The sequence below is a fragment of the Dermacentor albipictus genome, chromosome 2 (genome assembly GCF_038994185.2).
Source record: "Dermacentor albipictus isolate Rhodes 1998 colony chromosome 2, USDA_Dalb.pri_finalv2, whole genome shotgun sequence".
Classification (NCBI taxonomy): domain Eukaryota; kingdom Metazoa; phylum Arthropoda; class Arachnida; order Ixodida; family Ixodidae; genus Dermacentor; species Dermacentor albipictus.
Window position 1 is genome coordinate 79,860,954 of NC_091822.1, and position 26,002 is coordinate 79,886,955.

A 26,002-nucleotide genomic window follows, 5' to 3' on the forward strand; every position below is an offset into this window, starting at 1 on the left:
GTAGATGTGAGAAAGATTGTAAAATTTCTCTTTCGTCGTCGTAATGGGGAGGAGGGGGAGAGGGGGGATATGAGCCATAGCGGGTATAAGCCATTGTATTATGTAACGGACACATTTAATAACAGAGGTGATACGCGAATGTGTGTGCGTACCTATATCGCCACGATGACCACAGATTAGAACAATAAATACGTTCATACCTTTGTCAATATTCTTATTCGCCTCTGTGTCGTGCGCTAAACATATTTGCTGGTCATCGACCTTCTAAGAGTGGAATGGCTCGTGATTTTTTTTTCTTTTTGTAGGGTCGGCATGGAAATGCGTACTCATCAATGACGTAGTAACGGGGGGGGGGGAGGTCCAGGTGCCAGTTGAGGGGGGGGGGGGGGTGTCATATATGTCTGAAGACCCGCCTCTTTCCGCCGGCTTGACTGGGCGTCAATGGTAAAGAATGCTCCGGTAACCAGCAGCCCGAGCTCATGTACCCGATGTACTACTACATGTGTATAGTGCCGCTAATTGTCGGCTACAGTTTACCAACATCCTACATAACAATTGCGCCAATGTGCGACCTAAACAATTTTATTCGCTAAGTAGTCGCTAACGTTTCATGTGCCCGCTTGTGTGGTGCGCTCATGCTCGGAGCAGGCGTGGCTGAACATACAGCCAGCCGATGTGGCTCATAGTCTACGCTGTGAAGAAGAACAAAAACAGCGGCAATAGAAGATTCCTCCTGTGGCCGCTGAACGAGCGCGCCCGGCGCTCGCGTTTACGGCGAAGCGTGCCTCAAGAGCGACGGTGCAAAGTTAACAGGTGTGCCCGTCGACAGGCGCGAACGGACTGCAGTTCTTTGGCACTGCGGGCAGCCCATTACGGCAGTGCCGAAACAAATATGAAAAAGTGCCCCAGTGACGTCGATCTTTCTATACTTTCCACTGCGAGTGCAGACCAACAGTAGCGCAAGCTTTCGTTGGCACGGGTTTCATAGCGGCCTTCTATTTTTTTGCATGGTGACGCCAGGAATCGAAGCAAAGTGGGCTCTACTCCGTTTCCAACTTTGTGGTCGTGCCACTGCTCGTATAATCGCATTTGCCAATAGCAGGAGAAGAAGAAGGAAAAAGAGAGAGGTATTTATTGTGATAAAAAAGCTGGGAGGTCACCTGAATCAATGTTCTGACCTGCTACTCGGCGTTGGAGGAAGGGGAAAGGGTGTAGAAGGAAATAAAGAGAGAAGACAAGGCTGTTAACCAGGAATGCGTCTGGTTGGCTACCCTACTCTGGAGGACGGGAAAGGGATAATAGGAAGATGAGATAGAGGAGGTAGATGAGAGTGAGGTCACGCAGAAGAGGTCCACATAGAAGTTCCATGCAGCGCGCTGCGAAGCCACTAGCGGCGCACATGTGTTGAAAATGAACACCTTGAAGGGGCAGCGCAAAAAGACGATGACAGAAGGCAGGAACACACAGGTCAGCGCTGTCCTGTGTGTGCCTGCCTTCTGTCATCGTCTTTTTGCGCTGCCCCTTCAAGATGTTCAACCAGTACCAACTCGCCCAAAAGTCGATCCTTGAAAATGAAGCGCGGAACATATACAATGGTTAACCCCGGCTATTCAGAAAAGACCGAGGGGACGACGGCGGCGACAACAATTCTATTAGTTCCAGGAGCCCTGCCGCTCCTTGAATAGTTCGGGGTTAAACAAGTCCCGGCATGCTCGGCCAACACCCTCTAGAGAACTTAAGGCCTTCTGGCTGACCCTCTCTCCTTGAGCTACGTCACGCACAAGAGGCCAACATAGAAGTTCCGTGCAGCGTGCTACGAAGCTACGAGCGGCGCACCAGTTTTGAAAATGAAGCGCGGCAGATATACAATGGTCAATCCCGGCTATTCGGAGAAGACCGAGGGTACGAAAGCGGCGACAACAGTTCAATTAGTTCCAGGAGCCCTGCCGCTCCTTGTATAGCTTCGGGGTTAAACAAGTCCCGGCATGCTCGGCCATGCTATTGCATGCTTCCGAACGCACATATTTTTCTAGACGTGACCAGTGCATGTAGTCTCAACACTTGTGCTGTCCTTGCGATTGTGTGTACCGCGAGTCTTCATTGCCCCGGAACGTGGAGTGTAATGCCAAGATATGCCTAATAAGTGTTGCGTGCCCAATTGCTGGAGCAATTACAAATCGGGGCAGAAAAATCATGTCTTCAAGTTTCCGCAACATGAAGAAGCCCAGAGTGCCTAGATTGGGGCGATACCACGTGCAGACTTCATTGTATCACAGCACTCCAGGGTAAGATGTTCAGAACTTCTTTAAACAGTTACTATTGAAAAATACAGGCTATGCCGTGTACCCTACATTGAAAAAGCTCAACTGTTCGAAATGCAGGGACGCACTGACAGAAAAAAGGTACGACTTTTTGGACGGTACTTTCTCGTGAAACAACTTGACAAGGGAGAATTTCTCTATCCAGCTATATTTGCCGTCAGTGCTGTCGCACACAACTACGTGGTTGTTAAGCAACTATCAGCGAAGGAGGAATTTATTAATCTGCCGAACCCACGTTGTTTAGTCACTGACCTCACGCTTGAACTGCTTGACAATGATGATTCCTCAGAGTTCGACGCCTGGGACGATGGACACAAATGTGAATTTGTGTTGAGGTACCTTTAGTGCTGCAGCACGAAAATTTTATTGAAGAACTACTGCGGCAAGATGAATAACAAAATATTGGATGCCAATGCTAAGGCAAGGAAGAGAAAATCTGAAACTCTGCACAATAAGGCAGCTGTTTCCTTGTAAATAGCTGCACGAATGTTTTATATCCCATAGCTAAACTTATTCATTGAGTTGTTGTAAATTAGTGCACTGCGGTAATTAGTGTGTAGAAAGCGAAATTATTCGTTTAAGCATAATCTAGATTGAAATAAGTACATGCGTCCCCTATAAAATTGTTTATACGCAATTGTGAAGCTAATGGAGTGCGTTACATTCATCATTGCCGCGCTATAAAAAGCATAAGTACAAAAATAAGGAAGGAAATGTTTTTATGGATTCAATTTACTCGAAGTAATAGGGATGAAGTATGGGGTATAATAAATAATAATTATAACAACAGTAATAATAATAATAATGCACAAAAAACGTACATTACAAAGGCGACAAAGCGCGACGCTATAAAAAGCTGTTGGCATCAATACCTGCACAAGCTTTACAAAGCAGCTTTGTATCTTTGCGCCTAAAGAAATGCTTTGTAAGGTGCCTGCTGCTCATTGCGCCCTTTCGACTGAAGAAGGAGTGTGGAGTGGTCAATGGAACCGTACTGCTGCTAGGTGAACCAAGCCGCCATCCCTTCTTTCAACCCGTATTCCCAAGCGCGCCATCGGCTTCTTCTCCGTGACGTCACTCGCCGAGCACTCAGGCCTTCTTGTGTAGGGGGTGGATTGATGGATGAATGAAAGGTAGGAGCGTCCCCTTTGAAACGGGGTGATGGCAGTGCCCCCATGCTCAGCTTTTGATTTTTGTTTAACTGTATTGGAAGTTATTAAAATTCGCCATTTTCTTTAAATACGTCTTCCTACACTTTTAACCCTATGTCACCTCTCTGCTTTTGAGCCACCAATCCTCTTAAATGTCTGACCATTTTTCAGCGTATAAGGACATTTTCAAACTTGTTGCCAGTGACGAGATTTAAGTTTTTGGAACAATGTTTAGGGAGTACACGAATTTCGCAGCACAGGAAGAAAGGACCGCTTCGGGAAAAGATTTTAGCGAAGAAACTGCGGCAGCCTACTCAGAAAAGCTGAGACGTGGCCACGTAAACCAAGTGTAAACATAGGTGAACATGATAGACCGGAAGTTTTCTGGGACGTCTTCTGGTGGCTCTAATTTAGGTAGATGGATGGATGGACGAAAGGTAGGAGCGTCCCCTTCGAAACGGGGTGATGGCGGTTACCACCATGCTCAACTGCTTATTCTTGTTTAACTGCGTTGTAAGTAATTAAAATTCGCCACTTTCTTTAAATGACCTAGCTTCCTACACCTTTAACCTTATGTCACCTCTCTGCTTTTGAGCCACCAATCCTCTAATCGCTTTTTACTAATTTCCACCGCATATTTATTTACATGACTATTGTTATTTCTAAGCCTTAGGGCCTCAAGCAGCGTGACTGTGCCCGCATCGACATCGGGATGGATACCATCACATTTTTATATGAGGTGTTCTATTGTTTCTACATATTTACCACACACAGTACATGTGTCTTCTTTGTGAAATTTCTTTCTATAGCTCCGCGTTCTAAAACATCCTGACCTAGCTTCAAAGAGTAGGGCACTGCCTCTTGAGTTATCATAAAACGATTCCTTCCCCATCTGCTGTTTCCAGTATCGATATAGTTCAACACTATGCTTCTTTTCCATTGAATTTATCCAATTATTACCTTCCGCGTTTTTAACCTGCCGATTAATGCTCTGTCTTTCTCCGTCCTCTTGTCTGGCATACTTACTGGTTAGCTTCCTAGTTCTTTTCCGCCATTGTGAGTCAACACTCCTTCTGTATAAGTATTTAAATACCTTAGCTGCCCACCTGTTATCGTCCAATTTCGTCAGGCATTTTTCTTATAGGATTTTACTCTGAGCTTCCCGTGCTTCGAACGATGCCCAGCCCATATCCCCCTGTACTGCTTCGTTTGTGGTTTTCCCGTGGGCACCTAGTGCTAATCTTCCAACAGCTCTCTGATTTACTTCTACTCTCGACTGAACTTCTACCCTTAAGCACAGGACCGCATTCCCGAAAGTAAGCCCCGGCACCATTACTCCCTTCCAAATCCATCTCAGTACCTCATACCTGTTGTAACCCCACAATGCCCTGTTTCATTCCCCTGGCATCTCTTCGCCCTTTCGCTATGAGAGACTGTTCGTGCTTTTCCGTCTACATCTGCCCTTTGTTTATCCGTACCCTGAGATAGTTGTATTCGGCCACTCGGGGTATTTCATGGCCTTGTATTGTAAGCTCCTGATCATTTGTATCGTTGAAAAACGTCCCACCGGACTTAGCTGCACTAAAACTGAAACCTAGACTGTTTCCTTCGTCTCCACAGTAATTAACCAGAGTTTGCAAGTCTTCCTGGCTACCTGCTAACAGTGCAATATCGTCCGCTTACATTAAACCGGGTAGTCGTTGCTCAACAATATTTCTGCCTAATCTGTACGACAAATGATACCCTAGATTGCTTCCTTGTAGCCTTCTTTCCATACTTACCATAAAAAGTATGAACAGCAGCGGTGATAGAGGACAACCTTGCCTAAATCCTTTGTGTGCCTCCACAGTTGTCGGGCTCTTAATTCCTTCCCATATGTTATTGCAAAATTATTTTCCCGATATACTTCCTGTAGGAAATCAATTACCTCGTGAATACATTCATCTTTTAATATGTTCCACACGAGTTCCCTGTTCACGTTGTCGTATGCACCGCTTATGTCCAGCAAGGCTAAATACATGTCTATTTTCCGCTTTAGCTATTTATATGCATTGGGTAAGCCCGAACAGGCTATCATTTAAGCGCCTACCACTTCTGAAACCATTCTGAAGTTCTCTGAGTATTCTATTACTTTCTACCCATGAGTGCATTTTTAATTTCACCGCGTGCATCGCCACCCTATATATAACTAATGTTATCGTAATTGGTCGGAAGGATTTTATGGTCGTCTTATGGCCTTTCCCTTTATAAATGAAATTCATTTTACTCTCTTTCCACGTGTGCGGAATTTACTTATTTGTTATGACTGCCTTCAATGCTTTTATAAGCGTTTCCTTGTTTCTTAGGCCATGTTCATTAATTAACTTGATTGGAATTTCGTCTATCCCTGCGGACGTGGATTTTGGAACATTTGCTTCCGCCTTCCCACGTACGTGATTTGTCCCTCACACTTAGTTTCTCTATTTGCTATAACCAGGTTGTGTCACTCATATAAGTCTAGCATCAACTTCCCGTTACAATCTGTGTATCAATCCACATCCTCGAAGTGGCCATTCTTGTCACCCAGCAGAATCCAAACTCCAAGCTGCTTTATATCGTCACTGAGACACTTCACTAGATCCTTGTTCTCTTGCCTGCATTTGTCCCGTCCCTAAATAAACTACTCCTAGCCATGTCTCTTTACCGGCAATTGTACTTGATAGTAAGACATGTTCTTTGCAAGTTGACTTGCAAAGAACATCGCCGGGTGTTGGGTGAGCTCGCGCACGCACGCGGAGGGCCTGAGCAAGTCAAGGGCGATCAGATAGGCCAGGCTCCCGTAAGAAAGACACAAGTGCCTTCACAGCTTTGTGGGTCGACGAGCGATAGGGACGGTCTTCAAGTAGCCCCTGCACGGACAACGGCCGATCGTCCAGTGGTCGCAATAGGATAGACAATGTTGCTTTTTCCGACTGAAATCGATCACAGTGGCACAATAAGCGTTCGATGTTCTCGTCGCCGCCGCAGACGTCGCACGCAGCACTGTCGGTCATTCCAATCAAAGTAGTGTACGTCTTCGTGAAAGCCACTTCCAACCACAACCAGTATAGAAGCGATGCATCACGTTGGTGCAGCCCGGGTGGAGGTCAGAACTGGGGCGAAAGGTCCCGTTCGTGCAACCTGGTGTGCCTTATATTTTGAGTGTTCCACTCTGTTAAAGCGAGCTGGCGTGCCAGGTGACGAAGCTACCTTGCAGCGTGTCCTGGAAAGGGGAAGGGGTACGCGGTGTTGTTCTTGGCGTGCCTCTGGGCCAGCTTTGCTTCATCATTTCCACTGGTCCCGCAATGGCCAAGTATCCAGCGAAAACTAATTTCGTGGTCTTTCTGTTTGACGTTGTGATGAAGTTGACAATTTCGTATGTTAGCTGTTCGTGACCTCTATGTCAGAGAACTGATTGCATGCAGTGTAAAGGCGGTCTCGAGTCGGAAAACAAGACCCATGTACCAGGACTCTCTGTGTCAATAAATTGAAGCACACTGCGCATAGCCGCGAGTTCTGCAGCCGTGGACGTCATGACATGTGACGTCTTGAACCGCAATGTTATTCCTCTCGTCGGTATAAACACAGCACCGCCAGAACTGGTCGATGTAGTCGATCGATCCGTCAGTATAGATGTGTATATGGTTACTATATCTCTCGTACAACAGAAGTAAGCTCAATTGCTTTAATGCGGACGGTGGTAGACCTGACTTTTTATGATGTCCTGGAATTATGAGGTGTGATTCAGCATGGCACAAACACCCTGGAGGCGACACCAGCCTGGCCACAGGTGTGTACCCTGATATAAGTGCGGCACGATATGCGCTGAGAGTTGTGCTAAATAACGTGCCGGGTCTTTCCATGGTCAGTGCGGCGGTGTGGTGGCAAAAGGGCCGGGCAATGTGCCTGACATGTGCACGCATTGTCTCGACTGCGAGGTGCGTCGTAATTGAATAATCTTGAGCAATCGCAATGGTTTCAGCCATTGATGTAATTTGTGGTAATACAAGGCATATCCTCAGAGCTTCGGCTTGAATGCTCTGAATCGTAAGCAAGTTGGTTTTGCATGTGTGTGATATAACAGGTAGGCTCTACCGGAAGAACCCAACAAACAGCTGTAACATGGATTGTGAGGACACATTCCAGTTCTTTCCTGCAAAGAACCTGAGCAGATGACAAATAGCAATCAGTCGCTTTTTCACGTGGTTCACGTGAGGAGTTCTGCTGGACAAGTCTCTGTCAATCATAAACCCATGAACGTAGCTATAGCTACGAACCTAGAGATATATCTAGCACCAAGTCTTATTGCTTCTAACGCTTTAAGGATGGCTTCAAGGGTAATGTTATCGCAACCTCTTTTAATGACTAGAAACAAGGCAGAAGACAAGCGTTTACAAGCCTTCTGGAATTCGACGTACGTTACCAAGTCGACAACGTTGTCTACAGATGAACGACGGCGCCTGAATCCTGTCAGCGTGTGTTTGGATAAAATTCATAGTGCTCTAGGTACCACTCTGGATGGGTTAGAACCATCTTTTCCATTACTTTTCCTACACAACTAGCAAGGCCAATCGGACGGTATGACATAATGTTCAAAGGCGACTTGCCAGATTTGGGAAGCGGAATCAGACGAGTTGGCTTCCATTCCTGGGGAACCGTGCCAGTCTGCCACGAGTTGTTGCGCAGGAGCAGGCGTGCTTTTCGAGCTCGTTAATCGAGGTTGAACAGAGCGCCGTATGTAATTGCATCTGGTCCTGGCACTGAGGAATGCCTGCACAAAGCAAGCGCAGACTCGAGTTCCTCCAGAGAAAGGGGGCACTCCATGCGGGTGTCACGTTAGAATGGTGAGTGGTCGTGAGCGTGCATTCCCGTGGAACTTGCTTCACCGGCAATCCTCCTATAGAAGGATTCTGCGCCTTCACTTTCTTTGCATTGTAGGTAAAGAGCGAAGAAATTAAATGGGTGGCGCTGCCCAGGGGTTGCACGGAGGCCACGAACAGTTCTCCTTATAAGAGACAGAGGCTTTCGGGGATCCATAGACTCGCAGAAAGGCATCCATCGCTGTGAAACCAGCTTTTTACGACGCTGTATTTTCTGTGTGCGTCTGGCCAATTTCAAATCATAAATGCACTTTGTGCGCCTATATCTTCGTTCCGCACGCCGGCGAATTGCCCGAAGTTTCTCTAACTCGATCCTGGTGTTAATAGCACCAAACGTAGACGGCACACGAGGCGGGAAGACGACACGATTTTACGCTCGGGCCGCCCATCGCCGCAAGCCGCACCGCACGCGTGCGGTCGCGCGAAATATTGCACGTATCAAACACTTGTGCACAAGTTTTGGTTTACAATGTGTAAGGTATACACTGTGCACACAATGTGAATGGTAATTTGTGCACAAGTGCTGGATACGTGCAATTTTCCGCGCGACCGCAAGCGTGCGGTGCGGCTTGCGGCGATGGGCGGCTCGAGCGTAAATCGGCCCTAGGCGCTTGTGGTGTCGTCTTCTGGTCTCCTGTCTCGTCTACGTTTGGTGCTGTTAACACCAGGATGGAAAACCAACAAGCCCAAACCGTTTACTAACTCGATGTCGAATTCGGTACGTTCGGAGCTATTCAAAATCGAATGTGTGGCACCCTGTAACGCACCTTTCATTGCATCCCCTAGGCTGGGTGGCATGTCATCTCGACAGCACTCTTTGAAGGTTTATTTAACTGTAGGCCAATCGATGCATTTGACGGCTCCTGAGAACTTGGAAAGAAAGGCTTTATGGATCAGAATGAAAAGAACTCTGTAATTGTCATAGCTTGGGGCCTGCGCAGTAGGGAAGCGGTGGCATATTCTAATAGGGTGGGGAGACCAGTGTCACACACGTGCTGTTTAATGTTCGATTGGTTACAGGGCTGCCCATAGCTCAAATACTGCACGCCGTAGTACCTGCGACGATTTTTGTGAAGTCTTTGTTTGGCAATATTTGACTGTGGGGCTTTCATTTTGCAAATGCAATCTTGCCTCTAAAACCGCTAATTGAAACTTCGTGAAAATTTATTTTTTTGCTTGACAGCCATATTTTCCACCATGCCACACCTGTATTGGCTACCGAGAGTGTCTAACAGCAGACGTACGAATGCGCTTATCAAAAGTTATCAGCGCAGCTCCCTGTGTTATTTGGTGCAGAAAATAAAACCTGTATACCTGCTATATTCGTGATCTCTGGGAACGAAAGCGAAGGGGGTGGCATGCGTGGTATCCAAGGCGGCTGTGTTGGTGCTGAAATATAACCCCTCCCCCTCCGGCCTTCCCTGGAAATTTTCGATATCCTGGCCTTCCCGACTACACCTGGTGGAGGGGGGAGGGGGGGGGGACGGAAGACCTATGGGCCTAAGGTGCCAGACGACCTATAGCTACGCCACAGGTACTCATTTAAAGAATCGAGCATCTCGATTTCCTTTATTTTCCTTAATTGCCTGTTGCATAGCGAGACTCGACTTTGGCACCCCAGTTCATGCGATAAGACAGTACACAAGTTGCCTGCTCCTCGGTTCACGTAGCGTACGTACATGACACGTACACTTGGGTGTACCACATTCACCGCCATAGCGGTGAATGGTGCTGTCTAGCTATGGTGGCTAGAGTATAGCTCTCCGATGGCTACATCTAGCACACATACACTACACCAGAGTAGTGAACTAGAAGCCTTGTAGTTCACTGTAACCAGAGTACGGCCACCACGGCAGCCCGTATTACGTACGTAACGCAAATGGGCTTGGCTCCCACTTGCGAAATGTTGCCCGTTTGTCTCGTCCCTTATCACTTATTCTCTCTACTTTTAAATTATTAAGTTGCAGCACCTTGTACTTTCAGTCTTCATTATCTTCATGTGGTTGTAAATAAAAAAAAGAAGAACCCCTCGTTGCCATATTCCTCGGTCATACCAAGACTTTTTATTTTTACCTTCCGAACTCCACACAGAGCTTTTATTTTACTTTAATTAGAAGTGTGAAATGTTCAGTATACTACTTGATAGACTACGGTCCTCTTTCTCAATTATTTCTAGTCAATTATTTTAAGAAATGTCGTTCTTCGAACACCTCTAAAGAAGAAATAAAGACCAAAACAATCAGATGATGATGGTCAAAAGTCGACAGATGGCTTTGCAGTCCATTTGCAAAGATACTGCTGTTGGCGTTAGTGGGGAATGGTTCGCTGCATCAGTTAACGTTATGAGGTGCCTGGGTACCACGAGATTACACTGCCCCTAGACTCGGCCTGCACTACAAACCGCATTAGAACCATTGCTAGAGACACACATCATGCACTAGTACTAAGATGGCCAAGTCACCATTTCTGGATAAGTTCTCCATGATTGGCCCAGCTTTAGTTTGCCAGACAGCTGTTCAAGCACATTAAGGAAAAGAGGCAAATAAAGCTGTGCTTTGAATTTTACGCAGATCCAACACAGTGTGTAAATGTTACGTGAAGCATTTTGCAAACAGGTGGCTATCTAGCCTAGTTTCAATTTGCAGTGTGCTACAAGATATCATGCATCTGTGTGAGGCAAGTGATTGTGTGGCACAACGATGGCACGATAATGACCATAGAATGACAATAAAGGCAGCATGACAACTGCGCCCACGGCATGTTATCCGGGACAAGAACCTACCTACCACAAAGTGCTTCGCACGAGGCAAATAAAGCTTCACATTCAAATGAAACAAGTGCACAAGGATTGCAAGACACACTTTTCTGCTATACCAAATAATTTAGTTGTCCAGCCAAAATCTCTGCAGTGCGAGCCAGCGAATGTGCAGAGCTTGGTGCAATTACTTTATACTGCCACGTCTGCACCAGCCTGTATTACTTAAAAGCAAAGCGGGACTGCTGAAACAGCTTTTGGAGCAAGCTTAAAGGTATGAATGCTTGTAGCTGGAACTCCAAATACAGAGCAGCCTGATATTGTAGCACTCTTCAATGAAGCACACTAAACACACTGGCTTATTGTGGGTGAACTTATGCCCGGAAACTCAATATTAAGCATTTACACACTTTAAAAGAAGAGTTAACAGGAGCCTATTCCACAGTCAACCGAGTCCCTCCGCCGAACGCACTTTTCACGCGCCCCGAAGGCCAAGAGCGACGCCGTGGCTTCTCATTGGATGGCAGACTTGGCCGCTGCCGTGAGCGCGTGCACGGGAGACATGCGCTGCATCGTCATGCGCGAGGCGTTGCTGGCGCTCTTCTAATGGCGATGCAACGAGTAATCGGTTTTAGCGATGAGACGCTTGGAAAGGTGCCTCATGAGAGTGCTCATAACTGGCATGTGGAGAGCTCTCTGCGGCAATATAACGAAGGAGCTGAATTTCGTAGCAAAATTTTTACAGTATGTTTTAGGATTAACTCCTGCAGTGCTCTTAAATATCCCCGAAAGTTGCAAAACCCAACTTCACTAGCAATGCTTTTATATTCAATGATTAAGGTACCGAAATGCCTCAACTCCTGTCGACTATGGTCTAAAGATCGAGCATTCTGAGCAAAAAAAGAACAAACACAACCACTATTTACAAACAGGTATACGCAAGCCAGCTTTAATTATCATACAAGAGCGCCAACAAAATAGTAGCAGCAGCAACAGCACTACTGCCAGCAACAGAAAACTTTGTATGCATATATTACACTATGTACAGCTTTTTGCTTTCCGCTGAAAGTCCATAAATTAGGGGGTGCATGCTGATAGTGACAGAAAAAGATAAAAGGACACTGTCCACTTTCTCCATCCCATTTCCCACACACGTGCAGTCTTTTTCGCTATAGTCCTCTATTTTTCCTTCACACCAGTGCCGGGAACAGTTCCGACAGGGGGTCTTCCCAGGGCGGAGAGTCATCAAAAAGGCTGTCCTCCCGGAAGCTGCAGTCGCTCAGTGGAGACACTGCAGACTCGTAGCCGGTCTCTGTGCTGTGTGCCGATGGACTGGCAGCCATCTTGAACATTTGTGGTGACAATGACAAAGCCTCTTGTGGAAGGCCAGATCCCTGCGCGTCACTGCTCTCGTCACAAGCGAAATCCAGATTGAGGGGGACCGAATTGGGGCTTCCAGGAACCGGGGAAGGGCAGTCGTCGATGACAACCACGGTGTCCTCAACCTCAATGACTGACGCGGGGGACACTGGGGCCATCACCGAGACTGGGGCGGGGGAAGGGGCAGCCAACGCTGTCACTGCTACTACAGTTGTTGAGGCATCTTCCATGGCAACATCAGCTGTGCCTGCGCTACTGCCATCTTCCTGTTTGTAGTAGACATGGTCGAAGTGGATCAGTTCTTTGATGGAGTCCAGCTCTTCTGGTGAGGCCCCCACCATACGTGAGGAGGCGCTCCGTTTTCGACCAGGCGATTGCCTGGGCTTTGTTGTTGTTGCTGCCGCCGTTGGAGCAGCAGCAGCAGGAACAGGCAGAGAAGGGATGTCCTCTGTGAGGGGCATGCCTCCTTCGAGCAGGTTCTGGCTGCACTCTTGGAGCAGGGCGAAGAGGTCATCGCACTCGTCATCAGCTGCCAGAAGCCGAATTGCATCATCCAGAGAGCAAGAGCCCGCAGCGGAACCTGGTCCTGCTGCAGAGGTCCACTGATGAGCGATGCATACTCAACGGAACCGCTGCTTGCTCTGGTCTCTGGTGATGAACACGGCTGCGTTGACCACAACAGGTTGGAAGGAAAGAACAAAAGAGCAAAATTAGGCAACACCAAGCAGGTTAAAAGGAACTGCACACAACATAGCCGATCATGCTGCTATACAAGTTCTTAATGAGTTATTACTAGTATTGCTTCAATGCCGCTACCACAGTCCCTCCCAATATAAAGAATATATCATGTAACTCTGATATGATAGGCAGCTGAAGATTGAACTGCTTCCTCCTGTCCCTAACATAACATACTGCCACTTTTAGGAAACGACAATGACAACTATAGTGTAGGCTTGAAGAGACTCTAAAGAAATATTTTGGCAATTTGGACTGGTAGGTTCTTTCAAATCCCTACATGATTTACTGAACAGAAAAAGTTTTACGTCCAAGTGAAAACACTAATGACGTGCGTTAGTGTGATGCTGCAAACTTCACGATATTTTCCCATAATTACATCCCCTTTGTGCAAGTATAGTCCAATGTTTCCCAGGTTAGAGCCTGCTTAGTGAGGCCGAGAACTGCTATAGTAGAAGTGCAATCTACTACTCTAGGTGAGATTTACGTGTTTTTAGTTGCCTTTCAAAACACTGCTCAACAGATGTCACCCAAAGTTCACCTTATTCAATCTGTCTGCACCATTAAATTTTATTAGGAAGCCAAAGGGCTCACTGTTACGGCATAATTTCAATGAACAGAAAAAACATGCTCTAAGTCAACTGGTTTTTGTATCTTGGCAATTCCGTAAAAAACAGTAACTGTTACAAACTCCCCTAAAAATGAGTAAACTTTTAAGCTGTAGCATCATTTCATTCCATCCCTATGGCCTTTCGTTGTGCCATAGCAGGTAATGACTACAACAATACAACCTGCACTATCTTGTACCACCTACCCATCACAATACTGAATGTGAGCTAGCTAACACAGTGCACATAATATAGACATCGTGCATCTGCATCTTCTGTGCATTCAATGGGTGCACAGAAGCATGCCATTCAATGCCACTGCATTAGCAGGTGTACTGTAATGACAGGCAGCAAAACTGCATCCAACTACTGTGAGAAAGCCATGTCCCTTGCGCAGCTCTAGCAACCACAACTAATGCACAATGTAACTAAAAAGCATAAACGACAATGCCACAGCATACAGACAACCATACCATGTCCAAAAGGTCATGTTCCAACAACACTACAGTACCAGGCCTATCTGTCTACTCACCTCGACTTTGATAACTGGTGGAGCTTCAGATGAAGTGGTGGTGGTGGGTTTGGAAATGGGTGCAGGAAGTTGGCTGGTAGGCTTTGCCTCGAGCCTTTCAACAAGTCGCTTGTTCTCCCTCTGGCATTCTTCCAGCCTTTCACGCAGGAGGCGGTTCTCCTCCATCAGGGCTATCTTCTGATGTAAAAAAAATGAAACAACAGTTCCTACAAGGGTATTTATTACCAAAAATGAACTGGCACCCCAATACCAAGTGGTGCAATAAGTGTCAATTTCACTATGACCCTTGTTAAAGCTTAATGCAGTGAAAATTTGGTGCATTATGTAGCTGTACACAGATTCTAAACGTAGGCCTGTTACACCAGCATACTGAATAGTGGCACGTGAAATACCAAGTGGTGCTGCTACTTCCTGTCCATGGGAAGAAACCCATTGCAAGTGAATTGAAGAATTGGTTGCTCAACATTTACGAACCGCGTAATCAGAATGTAACCCAGCTGCACAAACTTAAACAAGCAGATGAACTGGAAAACCGCTTTAGTGCTGCAGCACAACCCCAAAACCAAATGCACACACCTTGACCCTCGGCCTGCTCACCTTCACTAAGCTCAACGTAATTCACACGGGGTCATGTGAGCACTCACAATCCCTAAAAGATGACAGTAAGTGCAAAGCAAATCTACTGATGTGGAATGTACGCTGAAAAGAAGGAAAAAAAATTCACTTACGTCTGCCTGCAGTTGAGTGACCTGGTCCTCGAGTTCATCCATCCTTGCTTTTTTTCTGTCGCGGGCACTCTGCGCTGCCACACGGTTCTTCAGTTTCCTGGGAGCGGCCAAATTTGCATCGTTGAGCACTCAAGCATCCCTTCTGATATCCACCATAACAAAAAAGGAAACAAGAAGTCAGTTCACACTGGTGCGAGATGTTTAAGATACGCGATTAGCTGCGTTAAATAATTATGAGATGAAGTGATGGCGCCGAATGCAACATCTCGCAACGCTTTTCGACCCGCACACACAGGATACTCGTAACCTAAAACAAAAAAACAATGTGGGACTTTACGTGGCAACACCACGATCTCATTATGCGGCACGCCTGGGGTTCTTTAACGTGCACCGAAATCTAAGCACAAGCGTGTTTTCGCCCCCCTCGAAAAATGCGGCCGCCGTGGCCGAGATTCGATCCCGCGACGTCGTGCCTACAAGCCCAACACCATAGCCATTAAAGGAACTACGGCGGGCTACTCGTAATCTCGGATGTCTGCTATGTTAAACCATCAATATACAGGGGAACTACTGATGGCAAGCTACTATGAACAATTCCCTGGGAGTCAGCTGTGTTGATTTTATTCAAGCGATGAACTTGATGCAACGGTGTCCATTTAAGCGTGTCGCGTAGCTAAGCTTGCAGCGTGCTATCTTATTACGAAGGTCAAAGACCCGAGGCACAGCGGTTTCGCAATCACGCCAATGTCAGGTAGCCCGCAACTACAGTGAACTGGAATACTTCTAGTGCACTTTACCCGCAACCAACCCTCAAGCCGTGGCGTCAGAGACAAATCACGCAGCCTTTCGCGGAACACAATCCGTCAGATGCGGCGAAAGCGCAGACACACTGGCTGATGCAAGAGCCGCCGGCGCTGTCGCCATGGTTACGGTGGTCACACAACAAACGCCGCTTGACGTCACAGATCAAGCGACGACAACTGCCAACGCGGCTCTCTCCATATCCCGTCGACGTGGCGACTCCGAGGTCGGCATCGACACAGCAAGCGAGTAGTAGGCGGTTTAACGCATACTCTGTTCGCGACGCAGGCTTGTGGATACGACACAGAAATCCGCACGTAGAACAGGGACAGCATATTACACCGATCAAAATACATCGATCGAGGAAACATAGGCGAACAGGTTCGCGAAAGTGAGATTGAAGGGGCACACTAGACGGCCGATGGAAGCGAATGGAATGCCGGTGGCACGATTGTTACATACGCCGTTCGGGAAAAGAAGAGCTTTCCCTCACACGAAACGGAAGCAAACATGTTTGTCGTAATGGGGCGGAACACTCCCGGCGCGGTCGCAAGCGATCACCATTCCCACAGCAACGAAAGATCGCCACTCACCTTCTCATGATCTTTTCCTCCCGCGTCAAGTGGTCGAGCCGCTGCCTTTTCCTCACGGGCGCAGCGGTGACGACGGGCTCCGCGACTTCCATCTCGGACTTGACGTGCCAATCTCGAGGTGCGATGATTGTGGTAGCTGCTTTCTCCAAAGAACGGTCGCGAACTGCCGTGATCACGATTCTCTTGGGAACACCCATGTTGATGCGGGGTACGAGGTTGTGGGACGCAAGCACGTCGAACACTTCAGAGAGGCATCACTTCGAGTAGGTACGACACAAACAGAGCCGATCGCTGCATAGCCGAAACTACGCCAAAAGTCGTGAACGCCCTACGACACCATTCCGCTTCGTCGACGAGAGCCTGACTGCCAGCAAAGTGGCGAATAGATCGTGGCGTTGCCGGATTGGACGGGCCGCGACTTCTAGCACACCCTCCGATTGGCTCGCGAGCGAATGATGTCATGGAGCTGCGGAAAGTCGCGGTCTGTTTTTGTTTTTTCCGCGCTCCAGAGATCAGCGAGTGCCGCGCAGTTACCGAATTCTGCTGATGCAAGTTGACAGCGACAGTTGCTTCAAGTCGCACCGCATGCCATCGACGCAACATTCTGCATCCATGAATACGTGTTTGCTTCCTTGATAGCAGTTAGGCAGGCAAACACAACACCAACAAACAACCTTTATTTTCATTTACGTGTCAGGTCACGGCTGACGCAACAACAGCTGTTGCAGAGAGGGGAGAAAGTTCACAGCCACGCGAAGCGCAGCTGACGAAATTCTGTGAAATATTGGTTCCGTATGTACAGGCCGAGGCGATGTTTACCGAAGCTTAAACGTAGTCCAGTTCTTCCGGGATGCCGAACTGCTTGTTGAGCACCGTCTCCTCGATGAAAAACTTGTTCTTTACCCAGGACTTGATTGAAAAGATGTTATCTGCAAATATACAGTGAAATGCTTATGAGTACCTGGCATACATATCACACTTGGAAACCCGCCCCAGAGGAGGCGTGCGAACACGACGATCTCATCTCACTCAGCCGGGTTATAACTTCGTCGGCTTTAAACTGCGATTACGCTTGTAACTGGTTCAGCTCTATGTGACCTTCAAGTATTTATATGTCCCGTTCTCATACCTTTCTTCTAAGAGGTCACAAAAATGCGCTAAAAGCTCGCGCGTGCATATGTCGGATCGAGGCGAGATAGTGTGCCGCGGGAAATATGTCGTCTTACGGAAATTGTTTATTCAGCCTACGAGCGGCACAGTTTCCGGCGCGCTTGAACTATCCACTCATCTTCCAGGGCACTGGACGACGATTTCATATGGGAGCGCAATCGCGCGTGCGTACGTCATATCGCGGAGAGATGGCCAAGTTCCTCGTCTCGGGTGATGTATCGGCATTACGGAAGTAGTTTTGTCTCGGCCCACGGTGTTAGCCTCCCCGGGGAGAAGCTTCCGACGCGCGTTAGCCATAAGTCGGCAATCCACACGACTTCAAAACGGAATGAGCTGACGTGTTTTTAGCCTCTGTGCATCCTCGTATTTTTCCGCCGTACAATAATTACTGAGCATTAATTACAGCTGTAACGAGTCAATCGAATGCAAAAATCGACCTTCCACCCCAGCAAAGAGCATTGTGAAACATTCAAACGACAGTACGTAAGCGAACTTCTATGTAATTCGAAAAACCACATAACAGTGTATCAGTCAAAGCACTAGGCATTCACTGCTGCCCTGTGGAACAAGCTGAACAAAGGTTAGCTGAAATTGATTTATGTGTTTCCGAATGATTTCAAAACCTAATGACTCATACTGCAATGTAGATTGGCAGAATAAGTGGATACTCACTCACCAATATTTTTACAGGCTATTTACTCAATCGCACTTACGTGTACTCACGCTTACTGCTAGTTGTGCCCATTCGTACTAACCAACACTCACTAGCGGTCCTGTTCATGTAATAGTTTATTTATTTATTTATTTATTTATACATACTGCAGCGCAATTTGCGCTATAGCAGGAGTGGGTTAAGAAAAGGTACAGAAAATGCATTGGAGTATGCAGCGGTAAACACAAGTGAACACTTTTAAAGAGCACAGATGAAAAGAAAATACACAAATACACTTTTACAAAAGAGCACTGATGAAAGAATACACAAGAAGTTACACAAATGCTGCCAGGCATACCCATGCCTGATTATGCCCATACCCATGATTATGCATCTGGGATGGCGGTTGCAAAAATTTGGGATGAGCATGAGCGAATGGACCCAGGTAATGAATTCCAGTCTTCGATTGAACGGGGAAAAAAGCTGAATTTGAACATGTTAGTACGTGCATAGTAGGGTATCAAGTTTAGGTCATGATGTCTTCTCGTTGATGATCCTGGTGTGAAGTTAATGTAATTATCACTTGAGAGCCTAACTAAAGAATTGACAATGCAATGCAAGAATTTTAATGATTCGACATGGCGACGAGAAGAGAGCGTGTTTAGGTTCAAGGAAGAAAGTGTTGAAGAGGGCGAAAAGTCGCGATCGTAACGATGACATATAAATTGCACAGCTTTTTTCTGTATAGCCTCTAGTTTATTAAAAATAGTTCACACAGGCACCCACTCACATTTGCCGACAGCCACTCACGGTCATAGTCACGTTCACTCAAACTCACAGGCACTTGCACCCATTCATTCACAGTCATGCCCATTCAGACCCTTAAATACTCACTAACACACTATCTCACACCTTCGTTTGGAGCGAGTATGAGAAGGTGAACTTGTGAGTGAGAACAGCAAATGGACCACAGAAACTGCAGGTCACAAAAGAAAATACTGGCAATTAGCCCCTGTAATTATAAACCGAGAGCAGGGTGAGGGTATTTTGTTGTGTGTTGACCTAGTGGACTGTCAATTTCCACCACTGTTGACTGACTGGAGCAGTACAAGCAAGAAGGAAACTGGCTGGAAGTGTTTGCCTCGTTCTTGCTTGCACCCCACCCAATCAGCACTTCAGCAGCAGCCAAAATGGACAGCTCACTGGGTGGACACTTACAGAATATGGCCCCAGGCATCGTCTCAAAGCTCTTTCTTGGCTCCACAGTGTCATTATTTGATTGAAGAAGACACTGAGCTTTAGCAATGCTCCTCGGAGACCATCCTCTCATACCAGCCGCAGTTAATGTCTCTTTGCAGTGACTTTTAAGGTGTTGATTTTGTGAGTGAAAACAGCAAATGGACCACAGAAACTGCAGGTCACAAAAGAAAATACTGGCAATTAGCCCCTGTAATTATGAACCGAGAGCGGGGTGAGGGTATTTCGTTGTTTCTTGACCTAGTGGACTGTCAATTTCCACCACTGTTGACTGACTGGAGCAGTACAAGCAAGAAGGAAACTGGCTGGAAGTGTTTGCCTCGTTCTTGCTTGCACCCCAGCCAATCAGCACTTCAGCAGCAGCCAAAATGGACAGCTCACTGGGTGGACACTTACAGAATATGGCCCCAGGCATCGTCTCAAAGCTCTTTCTTGGCTCCACAGTGTCATTATTTGATTGAAGAAGACACTGAGCTTTAGCAATGCTCCTCGGAGACCATCCTCTCATACCAGCCGCAGTTAATGTCTCTTTGCAGTGACTTTTAAGGTGTTGATTACAGAGCAAATGGGAGTAGCCGGTATTCTAGCAGAGGTTAAGAGAAAGAAAGGAGCTGTGCAGGCCATGTAATGCATAGAGCAGATGCCTGTCTACTAGTGTTGCAGAATGGGTGCCATGGGAAGTGAAATGTGGTCACGGATGGCAAGAACTAGGTTGTGTGATGAAATCAGCAAACCTGCTGGCATCAGCTCAAGCCACTAACGCAAGACAAGGGTAACTTGAGATTCGCCAGGGGAGGCCTTCGTGTTGCAATGGACATAAATTAGTCTGATGATGATGTGAAATCAAGCATTTTACATAATGGGAGAATTTTTGCATGGTGGTAGTGCCAATCTCATCATAAAGCTTACATAATTTTTCGCGCTCATAAAGTGTCTGCTCTTGGTAGATGTGAGGCTTTAGATAATGTGGAATGTGTCACTTAATCTCACACCATATATTCGCACCAACTAGAAAGTCTACTACTAACCTAATCTTTTTCATCCGTATACCTGCCAACTTGTTAACTTCAAAATTCGTACAAAACCCACATTTATGACTAGGGGAAGGGGCATGTACAATATAACTTGGACATACACCTCTTGTGGGATACCTATGTACATATTTTATTAACAATGTGTACCTTTCAATGCAGTGTAGAAGCAGCAGTGAACTAGGAACATCAGAGGCTGACAAGCAAGTCATCGCTTTTGATCACAGTGACTTCTTTGGCGACTTTGCTGCTGCCAACTTCGCCTGCTTTAGAAATTTGAATCAATAAACTTGCTCGAAGCAAGCAAGCCTCTGGTATACACTATCTTGTGCTGCTACAAAAAGGGCAACACGGTTTCTATCACAATTGTTTCTATGCATCTTTTTCCAATTATGTGCAGCCTCATCCCTCAACATCTTTACAACATTTTAGCAAGCATAATCTATTTTTCGTAAAACATGACAACATTTGTCAAATCATAAAACAAGCCCGAATTCGTTTAATATTTGCAAAAGAAGTTCAGGAGAGTTGGCAGGTGTGCATCCACCAAATCTGAGCACATGAGTACTTGCATGTTCCGCCCTCACTGAAATACAGGTGCCACTGCTGGAAACCAAATGTGCCAATTTGTATAGTCAAGCACACAATGTCAAAGCCACTGTTCCAAAAAAAGGTGACTGACCTGTCCATCGGTTGGTGGCCTCCTTGGCTACGACTGTCTGCTTCTTGATCTCCTCCAGAACCTCGGGGTCGCAGTCTTTGTGCTTCTCCAGCTCAGCTGAAACCTCATCCCGGCTGCGCTCCAAGTCGCTCAGTTTGGAAATCAGTTCCTCTCGCTCAGACTGCATTGATATTCCATGTGTCACTCGCTAGACCAAAGAGACAGCCTGATGATGTGAACTAAGACTAGGGCTGGTATAATGTAAGGATCGCATTCACTCAATTACCACTCATTCAACCTCACCTAACCTAAGCTAACCTAAGTGGAGCATGGTCAGACCACTGACGAAGCACAAAGGAAATAATTAAACAGAATGGTTGCACTTTTTTTTTTCTTTTTCTGGCCAAGGTAGTAGTTGCTAGACTGCAACTGCAATGAAACCATTCTCGCAGTAACTTGTGGTCATAAGTTTCGGTGCCTGTCCTAGATATATTGAGGTACTATTTAGGGGCCGTATTCTAGGTCAATGGCTTTTGAGGATATCACTTTCAGTGAACACTAATTGACTAAGCCTTAATGACTGTCAGTCGGTGAGACATCATGCCGAATGCCATGTCACGTGAAAGTATCTCCCCAGAAGTGAGCAGCCTAGAGCACAGCCCCTGTGCAGATGTTTTGCAAAGAATACACCCATTATTCAGACCTGCTATAGACCAATTTGATTCACAGAGCCTTAACACCTAAACAATCTGAACACACTTCAGATGGACACATTTTGTTTGTTCATTCAATATTTAAAGTGGTCACTAGTAGCTGAATACTGAAAGCATGCCCTTTAATTCAGTTTGACTTGCCTGCGCTGCACCTAGTGGTTGGACATCCAATTATAACTGCATGGTGTATTGTACAAGATTTATTAGTTTTTAATTACTCCTCCTATATGTATTTATATTTAACAGTGCAGTACACATGCATATGAGTTAACTATTTTTAACAAGGAGATATAAAGAAAATAGGCAAGTGTTAATCTTGCATGCATGCTGCCACCAAGTCAGCCAGTATCTCAACTAGGTCTGCAATACATCTAATCAGTATTATGAAGTGTGAAATAAGGAAGCGGAGGCAATAAAATAAGAACCTAAGGCAATAAAAATTAAATACATTGATGATCTTTTTTTCATTTGCCCCTAAGAGCTCCTTTGATGCATGAGAAACCTCAGATAACAAAGACTGTATCAATAACTGTTAATTAATTTATGCATTTACGTGCCAAAACCACTTTCTGATTATGAGGCACGCCGTAGTGGAGGAAATTTCTACCATTTGGGGTTCTTTAACGTGCACCTAAACCTGAGTACAAGGGCGTTTTCAAATTTTGCCCCCATCAAAATGCAGGTGCCGTGGCCGGGATTCGATGCCGCGACCTTGTGCTCAGTAGCCCAACACCATAGCCACTGAGCAACCATGGCAGGTCATCAGTAACTGTTAAAGGGACACTAAAGAGCAACACTAAATCAGTTTAAACTGGTAAATTGTAGTAAAAGCTTCATTTGCATTTGATTATTATTTTTTAGGAATGAAAGCCAAACTTCCCCTTTCTTCAATTTAAGAATAAACCATAGCTCTAGCACATCAGTTTGATGATGGTGGAAAAGACACAAGACCATGTGAAGAAACGACGGGACAGGAAAGAGCATCTTTCCTATCCTGTTTAGTTTTTCTGCATGGTTTCATGTCTTTTCCCCTGCAATATGTCAGGACAAACCAGCCCAGCAACCAGCAGTGATCAGTCTGATGTCACTGAATTCGAAATATCTTCTAATAAATTTTAAGCCATTTTGTTGCCAAAAGGTTTTTGCATCATGCTGCGTAGTCTTTATGCCCGTTAGAATGCAGTGTAGTTCAAGTATCTTTTTTTACCGGAAAGCAATTAGCTACGTTTGCGTAGACTGTCAAAAATCAATGATGGCCTGACAAGCTGGTGCAGGAACTTCAACATGGCATCACCACCAGGCTCTCACGTTTATGTATTTCCTGGGTTACCAGACCTCCCCCTGGAGAAAGAGGGGCTGCTTTACCATTGCAGAAGTGCAATTGATTATTACAGCTTAACTTTACACTTCTCTCTAGTGCCCCTTCAACTACCAGCAGCTATTACTTCATTAACAGCATAGAAGGTCACATTGGAAGTTCCCACTCACCGAATCTTCCCTTCCCACTTGAGCCTTCGCCAGCTGATTCTCCACAAACTTGAGCTTCTTCTGTACATCGTCCACTTTTGTCTTCAGCTCATCCAATTTACGCTTTCTCTGGAAAGAAAATGTGCATTTTGCTGCTGTGAGCCATAGTTTATTTACCTGCTTTCACACTCTCTATTGCACAAAGGCTTTTGAGAGAGGAGGCAAAAGAACAAATATAACAATTAAAAAATAGGCGTTTTACATGCCAAAACTACAATCTCATTATTAAGCACGCTGCAGTGGACGACTCCGGATTAATTCTGACCACCTGGGGTTCGTTAACCTGCACCTAAATCTAAGTATAGGGTGTTCTTGCATTTCGCCCCCGTAGAAATGCGGCCACCATGACTAGGATTTGATCCCATGACCTTGTGCTTAGCAGCGCAACACCAAAGCCACTAAGCAACCATGGCAGGAAGATATGATTATTAGTGGCTGTCTTGAATTACTTGGTGTTATAGATGGCAGTGATAGAGGCAGGGAGGTGGTTCCTGCCTACCGAGGTTTTTTGTGCACATTAATTTGCTCCAGTCAGGTTGCAAACGTCTGAACATCCAAGCGACAGGAGTAACTGTGGCATGGCCTTATTCAGTTTGCTTACTCAATATGCCAGGTCTCGCTTATATCTATAATTAAACAAGTTAGAAAAGGTGAGCAAGAAATGAGGTCTCTACAAGAAACATGAATTTCAGAAAAAGATAAGTATGACCAAAGTAAATGTGGAAAGTAAACAGCAATGAAACCTGTGTTGCACCTATTTTTTTTATTTCCAACTAATGCCATTAATGTTGAACTTGTGTAGCCTTAAGTGCAAGCAATGTTATGCAAAGTAGATTACTTTTTCACACCTTCTATCATCCCCCATACAACATGCCATCAAGAGTAGTGCTCTGCTGTAAATACTGGCAATTTCCCCAAGTTCAAGCTTTTTATTTTCATGCTGTGAAAGAGTCCAGACAAGTGCATTATTATCAAAAGACTGAAGCGAAGGCTCACCAAAGTGCTGCTTACACATAGCAGTAAGCGAATGAAAATGTCAGTAAGCACGGAGTTATCAATGGGGAGCCAAATACAGTCAGAATACGTCACAAAGGCTCTCGCATTCATCTAATACTGGAACACATCACATTGGTGTCCCCAGAGCAAACCAGCAGCCCTGTACTCCGAGTGGCGCGTTTGAATCGCTAAGAACTGTACATCATGCAATCACTATAGGACTACCTTCTTATGGAAATGTTTGAAATTGCAAAACTAAAACCCATCATCAATGTGTTGCTCACACTATATAATCACTGACAGTTGCTTGCTGTATAATAAAGCGACCACAGTTACTGTGAGGTTGGCTTAGGCAGGGCACGTGAGATGTAGACAGGTACACTTTAGTAGAATGACTTAAGTATATACCTCACGGTCTCTACAGCACAATGTCACAGTTTAGTCTAGATTAACAAGACTCACCGTACTGACAGCTTTGCTTGGGAACGACCAGAAGTAAACTGATGTGCCGATCTTTTCAGAGTCCACCAGGCCGTCATCCACTAAAGACTGAACAACATCTTTAACTGCCTGCGCTATGACGCCCTTTTCTTTGGGTCCAATCTTCTCTAGGTCTTTCAGTTGAAACACATCTTTCTGCAAAACAAAAATGAAAAAAAAAACAGAAAATGAAAATGAGAAAGCCGGCCCAGAAACTACGGTTTTCAAGGCTTTAAACAAACGCTAAGGTTAGCTGTGAGATTTCAGCTTTGAGAAACGTTATAGCGGGGGGCTTCGTATTCGATTTGACTACCTGGGGTTTCACACGCAGATAAAACTAGTACACGAGCGTTCTTTTCCATTTCGCGATCGAAATGTGGGCGCCGAAATATGTAAATGATCTCGTGCAAGAGACAGTGATGATCCAATTTAATTTCAAACAGCTGCTATCGACAAATAAATAAGCAACGAAATACCATGCTTCTAAAAGACAAAACAAAGTGAGGAATAGTAAGTACATGTACGTACTTCTTGTGATTAACTCAAACTGAACGTGCGTGATGAATACGCTCACTTTTTCATAGAAGACTTGCAGCATCCGCTGTCGCTTTTCTTCAGCACTCACACCTTTTCTCTTGGACTGTAAAAACAATAAAAAAACACGAACAATGTGTTATAACATCGAAAACAGCGCCGAAAACAGTTTAGGTTCCAGAGTGCGTCACTACAAAACAGAAAATCACACACCCAAACAATAATAATAGAAATTGCGAGAATTTTAATGAGCACTGCACTATCCCAATAATAAACCTTACCATTGCAGCCAGCAAGAATGCAAATATTTTTCCAACACAAATGATGTCGTGTCAGGTGCTGTCGTGTGAAACAAATTTGCCGGGCAAGTCAAGACAAAGCAACTGTTACGTCTGCTTGCTCAAGCTCGGCGCGTTAACTGAACGCATTATATTAAATGCATAATATTCTAAATAACTGTTAGTATTAATACACATTTA

General features: G+C 45.6%; 2 protein-coding genes across 4 annotated transcripts; both read right to left on the reverse strand.

Moving 5' to 3' along the window:
- Positions 1-12,046: 12,046 nt before the first annotated feature.
- LOC135896092 (X-box-binding protein 1-like) lies at positions 12,047-16,890 on the reverse strand. Its single transcript, XM_065424428.2, has 4 exons — positions 16,503-16,890; positions 15,109-15,205; positions 14,381-14,557; positions 12,047-13,169 (listed from the first exon to the last, which is right to left on the reverse strand). Exons 1-4 carry the CDS (start codon positions 16,697-16,699, stop codon positions 12,801-12,803), a joined length of 840 nt encoding a protein of 279 aa, XP_065280500.1. The 5' UTR covers positions 16,700-16,890; the 3' UTR covers positions 12,047-12,800.
- A 269-nt stretch (positions 16,891-17,159) lies between these two features.
- On the reverse strand, positions 17,160-25,971 carry LOC135896093 (meiotic nuclear division protein 1 homolog). Of its 3 annotated transcripts, none has more exons than XM_065424429.2 (6): positions 25,805-25,960; positions 25,564-25,629; positions 24,972-25,145; positions 23,475-23,582; positions 21,295-21,454; positions 17,160-17,431 (listed from the first exon to the last, which is right to left on the reverse strand). In XM_065424429.2, exons 1-6 carry the CDS (start codon positions 25,805-25,807, stop codon positions 17,328-17,330), a joined length of 615 nt encoding a protein of 204 aa, XP_065280501.1. In that variant the 5' UTR covers positions 25,808-25,960; the 3' UTR covers positions 17,160-17,327. The 3 variants fall into 3 exon arrangements, with proteins under 3 accessions (XP_065280501.1, XP_065280503.1, XP_065280504.1); XM_065424431.2 differs by lacking the exon at positions 17,160-17,431 and adding an exon at positions 19,203-19,300 and having other exon boundaries at positions 25,805-25,971; XM_065424432.2 differs by lacking the exon at positions 17,160-17,431 and adding an exon at positions 21,185-21,218 and having other exon boundaries at positions 25,805-25,966.
- Between the last annotated feature and the right edge of the window lie 31 nt (positions 25,972-26,002).

Coding starts and splice junctions, on each gene's coding strand:
- LOC135896092 (XM_065424428.2), bottom strand. CDS start 16,699: ATGGGTGTTCCCAAGAGAATCGTGATCACGGCAGTTCGCGACCGTTCT. Junction 14,558..15,108: donor TCACTCAACTGCAGGCAGAC/GTAAGTGAATTT, acceptor TTTTTACATCAG/AAGATAGCCCTGATGGAGGA. Junction 13,170..14,380: donor CACCAGTTATCAAAGTCGAG/GTGAGTAGACAG, acceptor TGGTCAACGCAG/CCGTGTTCATCACCAGAGAC.
- LOC135896093 (XM_065424429.2), bottom strand. Junction 23,583..24,971: donor CAAGCAAAGCTGTCAGTACG/GTGAGTCTTGTT, acceptor TTTTCTTTCCAG/AGAAAGCGTAAATTGGATGA. Junction 17,432..21,294: donor GGCCACCAACCGATGGACAG/GTCAGTCACCTT, acceptor GTATATTTGCAG/ATAACATCTTTTCAATCAAG.